The sequence below is a fragment of the Sciurus vulgaris genome, assembly GCF_902686455.1.
Source record: "Sciurus vulgaris genome assembly, chromosome: 7".
Lineage (NCBI taxonomy): Eukaryota > Metazoa > Chordata > Mammalia > Rodentia > Sciuridae > Sciurus > Sciurus vulgaris.
This window is the reverse complement of record NC_136467.1, coordinates 78,972,240-78,985,013: the sequence shown is the minus strand read 5'-3', so window position 1 is coordinate 78,985,013 and position 12,774 is coordinate 78,972,240. Positions and strand designations below refer to the sequence as shown.

At 36.5% G+C, this 12,774-nt stretch overlaps 1 protein-coding gene across 4 annotated transcripts in view; it reads right to left on the bottom strand.

Moving 5' to 3' along the window:
* CEP162 (centrosomal protein 162) overlaps positions 1-12,774 on the bottom strand; it is a 99,197-nt gene that overhangs the window by 29,335 nt on the left and 57,088 nt on the right. For all 4 annotated transcript variants that reach the window (XM_079146941.1, XM_079146939.1, XM_079146940.1 and 1 more), the window contains 5 exons: positions 11,409-11,521; positions 9,682-9,787; positions 4,010-4,136; positions 1,826-1,989; positions 894-998 (listed from right to left, as the gene is read on the bottom strand). In XM_079146941.1, coding sequence (XP_079003067.1) covers positions 894-998; positions 1,826-1,989; positions 4,010-4,136; positions 9,682-9,787; positions 11,409-11,521 — 615 coding nt within the window. The remainder of the gene's footprint in view (positions 1-893; positions 999-1,825; positions 1,990-4,009; positions 4,137-9,681; positions 9,788-11,408; positions 11,522-12,774) is intronic.

Here is a 12,774-nt window from a genome sequence, read left to right as displayed (position 1 = left end):
ATGTTAATTCTTGACTACAGAATCATGAACCTTCATGAACAAGGCTGAAAATTCTTATTTTAATATTTAGTTATGAATATAAATGCTACGTTAATACATGATTTTAAAATAGATGAAAAAATTAATTATAATTCTGCCTCCACCCAAAATTATATTAACTCCAGGGCTCAAGTGATCCTCTTGCCTAAGCTTTTCCCAAGTAGCTGGGACTATGGGTGTGTACCACCATGCCTGGTGACATACCTAATTAGATTCACTGTATGAGTTTAACAAAGGTCTCCTAGCCACACTAACCATGAAACGAATATTTCTAAATCTAAACAGCAAGAGCTCAAGACGATGGCCAAATCTTTGAGAGGTTGAATGTTCAGCTCACAGAGGGTTTTGTAACATTTCCCAAGCATTATCAACATGTTTCCAACTCAAGGACCTTTCTTCCTGTGCTCCTCTCTCACCTATCTTTCTTTGGTCAGAAGAAGGGCTAATTGTTTTGTTTTTTAAAGTGATGAGGTCTGGCTATGTTGCCCAGGCTGTCCTGAACTCCTGGGCTCAAGCCACCTCCTGTCCCAGTCTCCTGAGTAGCTAGAACTATAGGTGTGCCTGGCTTAGGAGAAGGAATGCCTAACTCTATATCCAGAACTTTAAAATTCTGCTCCTTTCTTCCTAGATCTGGGACCAAAATGAACATTCATCAAAAGGTCTACTGTCTTATAACTGATGTACATTAGTCTAAAAATTCTTTATAAAGCTATAGATTATATAAAGTGATGTTTAAAAATTAATGTTACTTTAAAACAAGATTCTCCAGGTTAACTACATCTAATGCAGACTCCTCAAACAAAAATTCTCTATATACAAAAATGCCTTCATAAAAATTTACCCTTAAAACATACTTGTCGCTCCAGATCCTGAATTTTTTTGGCATCAACTGCTCTATCTTTTGAACGTAACTTATGCTGAGTAGATGAACTCCCAGATTCAGCTTTCAATTTCTCAATCTGTCAATCAAGAAAGAGCATGTTAAGAAACATATATGAAATCTAACAGGAAAGGACTGGAGTAAGCATAATTTTGCTTCATTCATTGACTAATTCCTCAACAAACACTGAATGAGCTCCTCCCAATTCCAGGCACTTCGCAGACACAGCACAGGGCTGCTGAAGATAAAGAGGGCAAAGAAGACAAACTGGGTATCTGCTCTCATAGTCTATTGTTTTGGGAGAGAGACAGTTGATAAACTAATGAATAAAATAAATCAATTAGTAAATAAACTTATTTCAGAGAGTGACAACTGCTATGAAGAAAACAGAGTGGGAAAAAAAAAAAAACAAAAAACAAACAAACAAACCAGAAACAACCAGAAGGGATAGAATTGGCAGCTAAAATAGATAAGGGTGTCATGAAAGGTCTTTTGGGGGATAGAAATTTGAGCTGGGACTTAAAGAGGAAGGAGGAGTAAGCCATGGAAAGAACTAAGGCCAGAATATTCCGGGACAAGGCAATAAGTGGAACAAGTCTGGCACATGCAAGAATCAGAAGACCTCTGGTTGGCTGAAGGAGAGTGACTTGGGGAGTATTGTACTAGCTGAGGCTGAAGCAGAAGGCAGGGTTCACACTACATGGGGATCTGTCAGGTTATAAGGAGCTTGCATTTATTTATTCGTATTCTAATCTAAAATTGACTAAGTATTTAAACCTGAACCTAAACCATCTATTTAAGTTAACAGGCTTTAGATTAATAATGCAATGATGCAAGGTTATGTAGAACTCACAGTGAGGACAACATGGTTCATCTACAGAAGTGCATTCTGAAATGGTCTATTACCTCAAGTTTCAGCTTCTCAATTTCTTCATTTGCTTCCTTAAGACGAACTGCGTCTTTATCCAGAAGTTCCTGATTTTCAGCATACCACTGTAACCTTTTTTGCAGACGACTGATTTCTTGTTTATGTGTTTCTTCTAAAATTTTTATTTCATATAACTTTTCACCTATAGAAAAAATAATTCAATAACCTGATAGCAATTTTTTTAAGTATGGAAAACAGATTTTGAATGAAAACCTTTGCTTACTTAATTAAAACACTATGAAGAAATAAGAGACTTAAAATAACTGATATATACAATGTAGTGTATATATCTACTAGTAATGGAAGACAAGAAACTGTATTTATAATCCAAATCTTCAACCTCAAAGTTGTTGATCTAGAAATTTTTGAAAAATCAGTATTTTTTTCTCCACTGACTTTCATTATAAAAGTGCAGTTGTTTTCATGGAAAAGTAAAGGTTGGATTCAAGAGATAAAAATGAAGAATGCTTATAATTATATTTAAAAAGAACACTGGCAAACATCCATGAGAGCTTAGTATGTATTAAACTTAAAGAAAAAAAGTTTTAAAAAACTCTTTTAAAAATAGTTTTTCTTTAAAAAAGAATCTCATTATCATTATTCTGTTTTACAGATGAGGAAAGCAAATGTCACTTTCTTACAAACAGGTAAGAATGAATTTCTTTGTGCATATCTTACACTGAAGCTGATGACACTGTAGAGGAAAGATCCTTACTTTGGCAAACAAAGAGCTCCTCTGATTTTTCCAGCCATGCATTCTGCCATTGAAAGTTCCAACCCACAGGTGCACTTCACAATGTGCTCGTGGTACACATTAAGCAGCTTCCCTCCAGTCCCTCACTTTCCAATCTTACTATATGTCAAAGCCCAGCTCAAATGCCATTCTTCTCTAAAACTTTTATTTAGCAGCCCATCCCTCCTTGTTTATTTGTAAGTTTTTCTCATATTAAAGTTCTCTGCATTCTTATCTTACTCCCTTTTTGCCAGTCTCCCAGTCTTTATAAAACACAGTGCAGTGTTATGTGTTCATTTGGCAATTACTGAAGAGCATATAATGTTTCAAACCCAGGGATTTAGACAGACCCTGCTCTCAAGAAATTCAGTCCCACTGAAATGACAGACATGTAAACAACTAACTATAAAAAGCCAGGAGTTCAAAATAATCTTTGATTTTCCTTGATTTTGTAACTATTTCTGTTAAAGTTATTTAAAGGTACTTTCTAGAAACTCAACTATTTAAAAATGTTTCTAAAATTACAATACACTTTAAGGAATAGCATTTTTGTGGGGGAGAGGTACTGGGGATTGAATTGAGGGGCCCTCAACGCTGAGTCACATCCCTAGTCTTACTTTGTATTTTATTTAGAGACAGGGTCTCACTGAGTTGCTAGCGCCTCGCCATTGCTGAGGCTGGCTTTGAACTTGAGAGTCTCCTGTCTCAGCCTAGGAATAGCATTTTAATTGTATCATTCTGAGATAAGGTAGACTCTTAGGGAAAGAGAGAAAACCCTTACTAGATGGAGACCCAAATTTATGGGCATGACTGGTCATGCTGTCTCTTAAGTTAGATGAACAAAACCTTCACTGTAGGCTTGTAATGGATCATTCAAAACAAAAACAATCAAAGTGTCATCAGATTCAAAGACCTAGGAATCAATGTGCCCATGGCTGATTTATAGCTAGACTGCTTAACCAAAAAGAAATATTCTGAACTGTAAATATCAAATGATTGACATGGGGTTTGGTTTTCACAAAAGTTCGCCTGAGAACCTGCATATTTCTTCCCAGGAAAATCCTCTATAGACAGAGAGATCAACTCTGGGTGTGTCACTTGTCTTCTGTGAGAGGTGAGGAGTGTCTGCATCTTGCCTTTGGGGTCTGTATACTTTCACTTTGTTGTCCTTTAATAAACTTGTTTTTGATGCATCCTGAAATTCTTTTTAGTTGGCATAAATCAAGAACCCTCCATGGAGCTCCAGTGGCGCAATCGGTTAGTGCACAGTACTTATAAGAACCCTCCTGGCTCAAGTTAAGGTTCCACTGGCCCCCTTAGAGGAACCCTCTCAAATTCATGTCCAGTGATAATTCAATTTCTGCTATTTAAATTTAAAATTAAAACAGTTTTGACTATAAATGTAAACTGTTTCAACTCAATGTTTTACCAGTGGCATAAGCAATCTGATCTTTGGCTTGGTCCCGCTCCTTCTTCATTTTTTCTAAGTCTACTTCAAGACCTTGTTTATCTTGCTTCAACCTTTTGATGTCTTCTAACAAACCATTTTTTTCTTTCTTGATATAAAAGAAATACAAAAGGAAGTTACTTTCAAACACAATAAATTTCAGTATAGTTTCTGCACTCAATCCATCAAAAGTGTGCTGTGAAATATTTTTCTAAATTTTAGCTCTGATTTTATTACTACCACCTGCCCCACCCCTGAATCACGAATAGCTTCCCATAACCCATTAAAGTTAGTTCTAATCTTCTCAGCAAATTCTCAGAAAACTTGGAATGGACCCACCTTTGGACCCAGTTATCCCACTCCTTAGTTTATACCCAAAGGACTTAAAATTAGCATAGTACAGTAACTCAGCCACATCAATGTTTATACCGGCTCAATTCACAATAGCGAGGTTGGGGAGTCAACTCAGATGCCCTTCAACAGATGAATGGATAAAGAAACTGTGGTATATATACACAGTGGAATATTTTCAGCCATAAAGAAGAATAATATTATCCCAAAACACCAAAGGCCGAATGTTTTCCCTGATAAGTGGATGATGATATATAATGTGGGTGGGAGGGGAGGGGAATGAGAGAATAGAGGAACTTTAGATTATGTAGAAGGAAATGAGAGGGAGGGGGTATGAAAAATGGTGGAATGAGACAGACATCATTACCCTATGTACATGTATGATTACATGAATGGTATGAAATCTACATCGTGCACAACTATAGAAACGAAATGATGTACCCCATTTGTGTACAATGAATCAAAATGCAGTCTGTAAAAAATTAAAAAATAATTTAAAAAAAGATCTTCCAATCTACTGTTCTAATTTCTTCTATTTACAAGCCCTCTTGATGCTCACTTGCCTCAATCGATCATCTCTTGCTGTACTGTTCCAATAACTTTCTATCTAGTCTGCTTCTTCCACCCTTAGCCACTATAGTCTATGTTCCTCAAAGCAGTCAGAAGAACTGTTGCAGTCAGTTCATGTTATGGTTTGAATATGAGGTGTCCCCTAAAAACTCCTGCAGGATGTATTGATACTCAGAGGTGAAATGATGAGATTAGGAGAGCTGTAACCTAATCAGTCTGTCCTAGTTTGAATGGAAACTGGGTGGAAACTAGCTGGGTGGAAACTAGGCAGGTGAGGTACAGCTGCAGGAGGCAGATCACTGGTAGCATGCTCTAGAAGGTTCATCTCCCTGTACTTCACCTTTCTCTCTGCTTCCTGGCCAGCATGATCCGAGCAGCTTTCCTCCACCAAGCTTGTCTGCCATGATGTTCTGCCTTACCTCAGGTCCAGAGCAATGGAGCTGGATGATCATGAACTAAACTTCTGAAACCATGAACCAGAAAAAAACTTTTCCTCTTCTATGGTTTTTTTATCAGGTATTTTGGTCACAGTGAGGAAAAGCTGACTAACCACAGTTAATATCATTCCCCTGAAACACTCAGGTGGCTCTTCTTGATCTTAAAGCAAAGTCTTTACCATGACTAGGTCACATGACCCAGTCTTGACCATGACTGACCACAACTACTCTAAATATTCTTTCTTTTCCACTGCAGATACAGAGACCTCCTTGGTGCTCTTTGAACCTCCCCAGAACTATCCTACCTCAAGGGGTTTGTACTTAACTGCCTCTTCTACCTACAGCACTTTCTCCTTGGATAGCCAGCTAGCTTGCTCTTCACTTTCTTGGAATTTCTGCCTCAATGAAGCCCTAGGAAGGCTTTCTCTGACCATCTTCTCTGAAACAGCAAGCCTTATCCTGGTCCCCAGGTACAAAGTTTTATTTTCTTCACATAGAACTCATTACTTTCTGACATTAATTAGCTATTTACCTGAAAGCAGAATTTTATTATGCATTTGTCATAAATGCATTAAAAAATGCCTGAGACATTTAAAAAAAGCCTAATGGATTCTCAATATGCTCTACAGTCTATATTCCTCTCAAAACTCAAAGTGCCATGTCCCATTTCTTTGCTTGACAAAAATCATATTTATGTCCAAAACTTAGCTCAAATTCAACTAAATGATTAGTGACAATCCCCACTTCTGTGCTCCCACAAACTTCTGTACTTTTAATGTGGCATGTATTGCTTTGTTTCATGTAACACTGATTTGTGTACATGCCCCTTCCCTTTTTGGGCTAAAAGCTCAATGGAGATTTATTGCTTCCTGTTTACTTTATGGTACTTAGCACATGGCATGTACTCAATAAACATATAATGAACCAAATTCACAAATGCTAAAACAACAACAACAAACAACTCTTGGGACTCACAGCACTATACTTGGTAGCAAAACAAATTCTGTATCATACCACCTTATAAATTAAAATTAGGCCTTGCAAAGAAAATGCATGTATTCATAAAGCATTGTATAATCTTGTGTGTGTGTGTGTGTGTGTGTGTGTGTGTGTGTTTTAAGGTACTCACAGATTTAACTGCATTATTCTGTTGTTTGATTGTCTACAGATGTCTTTTTTTCAGGAGCACTGATTGTTGAGTTTTTAAATGTTTGGACATCTTTTTGCAAATGCCTTTTGTTTAATTAGTTCAATTTAGAAACTTTCTCTAAGAGTGCCTCCTTGACAGAATTATCTAACTCCAGAATCCAAAAGATCTATAAATGTGAGTTTAGTGAAGCAATCGATGCTTAAATGGGTGTCCACTCTGGGCCTGAATATGTCCAGAGACAGAAACTGCCCACCTTCAAGAAAACCTGTGTGCCCCAAGTCAATCGTGTGGGCCACAGGTAGGTAGCAGTACTTTCTTTCCCCTTTAAATTATTGTGCAGACATTCAGAGAGGTCTCTGTCTGCCTGACTTAATCTTCTACTATTCATTTTCCCACCCACTTCTGCTTCCCAGAAGGTAACACATTCATAACTCAGGACTTTTGCATTTACTCTTATCCCTGGCCAAAGACTCCATCTCAGCATGACTCGCTGCTGCTTCTCTTAAGCGCTCTACTCAAATCTTTTTCAGAGAGCTTTCTTGTCCCCACTATTAAATGCTGCCTTACTTCTAACTTGTCTCTCATTATTTTAATTTTCTTCAAAGCACTTGTTTCTATCTGTAATTGTTTATTTATTGCCTATCTTCCCCATTAGATTATAAGTTCTTCATGAGAAATTGAGACAGAAAAGTTTTCTTGTCATCTCAGTCTCTAAGGAATGTATGTACATATAGAATGATTAGGTACACAGGTATACAGATTGGTGAAATTTTCCCTAACTCCACTATTTTACTGAAAGTTGTGGTCCTTTTAAGGTATCCTGACTATACTGTGAAAGTTGCTGATACCAAGATGAAATTGTTCATGTCAGGCCCAGGCAAAAGTCAAGTCAGGAAATAATGAAGGGGGAGGGCTCATGTCTGAGATAAGTCTTGTTTCATTCTAAAAAACCTATAAGAAATTCCTTTACCTTCTATGTGTAGCCATGCCTGTGCAAGCCTCACATATATCACATAATTCTGTAAAAAAGTTTAACTTCAGTATTCTTTAAGACTGTAGAAGTTCAGATAAGATACCCTCCACAGGATACTTGCCCAGCAACAGCATCTCTACCAATGAGCTCATGCCAACTCCTGTCTCAGGTCTCCAAGACCAATGAACTTTATATCCAAATAAGTTACTTGGATTTCTACCTTTTTGAATTTAGAAACTTCTCCTTCCCTGGATTTAATCTCTAGTACCTAAATCAATCAATAAAACTCCCTCTTACCTCAATCTCTTTAAATATGCCCATAATTTACTATGAATATATTTCCATTGCAGTGCTCTGCACATTCCAAATGAACAATTCATTGTTAAAAAGAATCTATGTCTGTGTTGTTTAACTTGACGATACTTTGCTATTAAAGTTCAGGCCTTGCTGGGCGCCACGGTGCACGCCTGTAATCCAAGAGGTTCGGGAGGCTGAGGCAGGAGGATCATGAGTTCAAAGCCAGTCTCAGTAATTTATCAAGGCTCTAAGCAACTCAGCAAGACACTGTCTCTACATAAAATATAAAAAAAGGGCTCGGCATGTGGTTCAGTGGTTAAGTGCCCCTGGTTTCAACCCCAGACCAAAAAAAAGTTCAGGCCTTGTGGTTATTGAACTGGAGGCCTAAAGAGCAGATGCTTACTGCCAGGTTTTTACTCCTCTTTATTTTTGGCCCCCTAGAGATTTCCCTTTCTTGTTATTTATTATATTTTATCCACTACTTTTTTAGGGTATTTTTAGTGGAAATTTCAATTTTTTAAAGTTGTCATAAAAATATGTTCAAAACAGAACTTATAAAAGGTCCCTAATAACAATTTTTAAATGAAGACTATACTATATTCTTCCAACCCTTCATAAAATGTGGCAAAACTAATTTAACTTGCTAATTTTTGAGGCCCACTGATAAGGGGGAGGTATCCAATCATTTATTCTTTACACTAATATTCCTAATCATTCTACACATACATGCACAAATGCATCTGAAGTTCCCTAATGGATTCATATGCATTTTACCTACTACAAAAATCTGTTAAACATTAACTATTAGATTAAGTTACATTTAGATTTCTATGTGACCTAACTGTACCATAAATTTCTTACTAAAACCTGGTGTATAATTAAAATTTTTCTATGTATTTAGTTATCTGAACAGATTGGAAAGGTTTTTCAGTTTAGTGCTCTGGCTCTTCATGGGAGGGGTGGGGAGAAGAAACTACACAGGATGTCTGGAGATGTGGCAGAGTGGATTTGATTGTTAAAATGACTGGTGGGTGCTATGAGCACATAGTTCCTAGGGATACAAAAATCGTGTAATATATAGAATATTTCTGCTTAAAACAGAACTAAGTTTGATATGGTTTCATGCCATAAACACCTAATGAAAGGTTAGATTATAAAGAGGATCCTATCTAAATATAGTATTACCTTGATTCCTCTAATTAAGGTCACATGTATACTAAATGCTAGTCAGATATTTGCTCTTAATTTTTATTTTACTTTTTTGTGGTTCTGGGGATGGAACCAAGGCCTCATACCTGGTAGGCAAGCCACAACCCTAGTCCCTTAATTTTTAAATGGTATAAATATAAAAACAGTGTTATGGTTTAGATACAAGGTATCCCCCAAAAGTTCCTGAGACAATGCAAGAAAGTCTGCAGGTGAAATGACTGAGTTATGAGAGTTTTAACCTAATAAGTAAATTAATCCCCTAATAGAGATTAAGTGGGCAGGTAGAGTGTAGCAGGAGATGGGTTACTAGGGTCATGACTTTGGGGTATGCATTTTTTCCCTGGTGAGGAACTCTCTGCTTCCTGGCTGTCATGTCCTGAGCTGCTTTCCTCTGCCACACCTTCCACCATGATGTTCTGCCCCACCTTAGACACACAGCTATGGAGTCAGCCATCTATGGACTAGGACCTCTGACACAGTGAGCCCCAAATAAACTTTTCCGCCTCTAAGTTTTCTTGTGAGGTCTTTTGGTTATAGCAGTTAAAAAGCTGACTAAAACAAAAAGATCTTATTCATACACGTATTATAAAAACATTTTTTGACACACATGGGGATTCTTATAATGATCTTTACTATCACTAATAGTTAAAATCCTTATGCAACTTACCTGTGCCACCCGTAGTTCTGCTAACAGATCTGTAAAACTCTGGTTTCTGGTGGGTTCTGAATCTTCAACTGCATGAGACAGGAATCGACTTTTGTGTATCTGTTCTCTGATTTGTTTTAAAAGAGAGATCTCTTTTTTACAAGGTTCTCCTTTCAATACAAAATATTATATTCTAAAAATTAAATACTAACCAATATTGGAACTATACAAATCACTAAAGATAAAATTTTAATTTAAAGATTAAAATACTAACCTGTTAAAAAAGAAGTGTACTTTAAGAGAAATGCTTAGATTTCATCTAAAGTAATTGAAAATCCTAAGATTATTGGTTTATTTGTAATATAAAAATATTTCCTCCAAATTTTCGGAGGAAAAAAAGTCAATGGTGCAAAAAAAATGTGCTGGCTGTTAAATTTCCTGTGGTGTTCAGGTCCTCTTTGTCTCACTGTTCTACACTCCTTCTGAGGAACACAAATTGCAAATTTTATACAGGGAAACTACAAAACCAAACACTACTATTTAGACCTCAGATTCAATTTTTCTGTTATTCCAGAGAAATTATACAAAGAGTTTAGGAATTTATAAGATCACCTAGTCCTAGTATAAAAAAGAAACTATTTCATCATGAAAGTTCATTTAGGGCTTAGGTTTGGGATCTTAGAAGAGTTCTTTTTACGAGCCAGGTAGTGTAAGATGTGATATTTTAAAATGCATATGCAAACATCTAGAAAGAAAGCAGATACAATTGCTTTCATGCATCAGAACTGTGCTGATCATCATACTTGGCTTTGGTTACACTACCCAGAAGAAAAGGGTGATTTTTTTTTTTTTTTTTTAATTTACACAAAGGCATCCTGCTTCCCAACCTGTGTGGCTACTGGTTCTGTCTGCTATGTGGTGTGCCTTTTTCTACTTTGCATGGAGGACCAATAGGGGCTAATGGCAGTCATGCCTTTTATGCCCTAGTCTCCTCTAATCACAATAATGGATGAAGACTATGAATAAACACAGTAAACCTTATGATATTTATGATCAAATAAATTTTTCCTAATAATGGTCCTGTCTGAGTGATTTGGTATTTATATACAATAGTGCACAAATACTAGTCATTTGCAAAAAGAAGAAAGCACCTTAGCTTGTCCATATTTATGGGTTCAGTCTTTTTACTTCATATTTTAAAGCTGAAAGTAGTAACATCCAAAAGGCCTTATGATCTGAAATATGAGTAAGTAGGTGCTGGTACTCCATTGCCTCAAAAAGAAGAAAGCACCTTAGCTTGTCCATATTTATGGGTTCAGTCTTTTTACTTCATATTTTAAAGCTGAAAGTAGTAACATCCAAAAGGCCTGAAATATGAGTAAGTAGGTGCTGGTACTCCATTGCCTTCTGTGGTACATGCCGGCTGATAGTAACTCACAGGTGCTTCCCTCCTCTGGAGAAATGCCCTCAACCAAGTGGTAATCCCTAGCTCCAAGGATATCCCCTACTTCTTCCCAGGGTACACCCAGTATGTGACTGAAGATGTCCTCTGGTACAATCTATTCTCCAGAGCTTCCTGGTAGGAACAGAATGAAGCCAGGCTTCAGTAGAGACCATATTCTTACCCACTTTCTCTTTCCCTCCCTCTCCCAACTTAAATACTATTCCTAAGTAAAAATTAGTATATTATTAACATAATACTTAGAACAGTCTAAACATTTGATTTTAAGAATTTCAAAAGGACTTACTTTAAGGAGGCTAACTCACTGAATAAACTCTGGTTTTCCTTAAACATTCGCTCTTCATTTTTTTTGTTTTGGTCTTGGAGATCTTTCACTTGATTATACAACCGTTCGTTTTCCTTTTTAAAAACAGAAAATTGCATTTTAGCTAAAAGTCAGTAGTACTTAACTTACATAACACGATTGTAACAGACAAATCTTTTAAGTACTTTTAAGATCTTTTAAATTTCTTTTAGTTTTTGAGTATGTAAAATCTTTTTCAAACTTTTTATATTGTCTTAGAAGCAAATCTTGTGTCTAAAAACAATTATTTCCCAAATGTTTAAAATGCTTGGCTGAAAGTTGCAAAATTTCTTAAAGCTTAAGCACTCAGAATCTGTGTAACACACTGAATTTCACAGGGGTGAGTGAGAGAGTCCCTGAGGGAATCATCACATCCCAACTGTGTTGGCCAGGGATGGGAAGGCCCAGTGGGACACTGTGTCCTGTTGTTTCTGGCCTGAAAGAGGGGGGAAAAATCACTCCTAGAAGATGATTCTGGAAGGATGGCTTCTAGCAGTGTGATACTTAGATGTAGCCCTAATAGGTATTCATGCTTATATCTGAAACTAAAGACCTAGTGTTTCTGAAAGTTGTCAGGACAGGGCAGAGCAAAGAATAGACCCATTTAACATTGGTGCTTGAGGAAATATCACAATGGACACTACTGAAGTACAGAAGATAATTAGAAACTACTTTGAAAATTTCTACTCAAATAAAATAGAAACTCTCAAAGACATCAACGAATTTCTAGAGACATATGATCTACCCAAAGTGAAGCAGGAGGGCACATATAATTTAAACAGATCAATTTTAGGCAATGATATAGAAGACGCCATCAAAAGTCTACCAACCAAGAAAAGCCCAGGACTACATGATTCTCAGCTGAGTTCTATAAGACCTTCAAAGAAGAACTAATACTCCTCAAATTATTCCATGAAATAGAAAAGGAGAAACGAAATAGAAATGTTCCAAACTCATTCTATGAAGCTAGTATCACCTAATACCAAAAACAAACAAAGACACATCAAGGAAAGAAAATTTCAGAACAATATCCCTAATGAACACAGATGCAAAAATTCTCGATAAAATTCTGGCAAATTGCAAAAAAAAAAAAAAAAAAAAAAAAAAAACCTTATTAAAGAGATAGTGTACCATGATCAAGTGGGGTTCATCCCAGGGATGCAGGGCTAGTTCAATATAAGGAAATAAATAAACATAATAAATCATAGCAACAGACTTAAAGAATCATATGATTATCTCAACTGATACAGAAAAGCATTGGACAAAATACAGTTCCTCTCCCATGTTCAAAACACTAGAAAAACTAGGG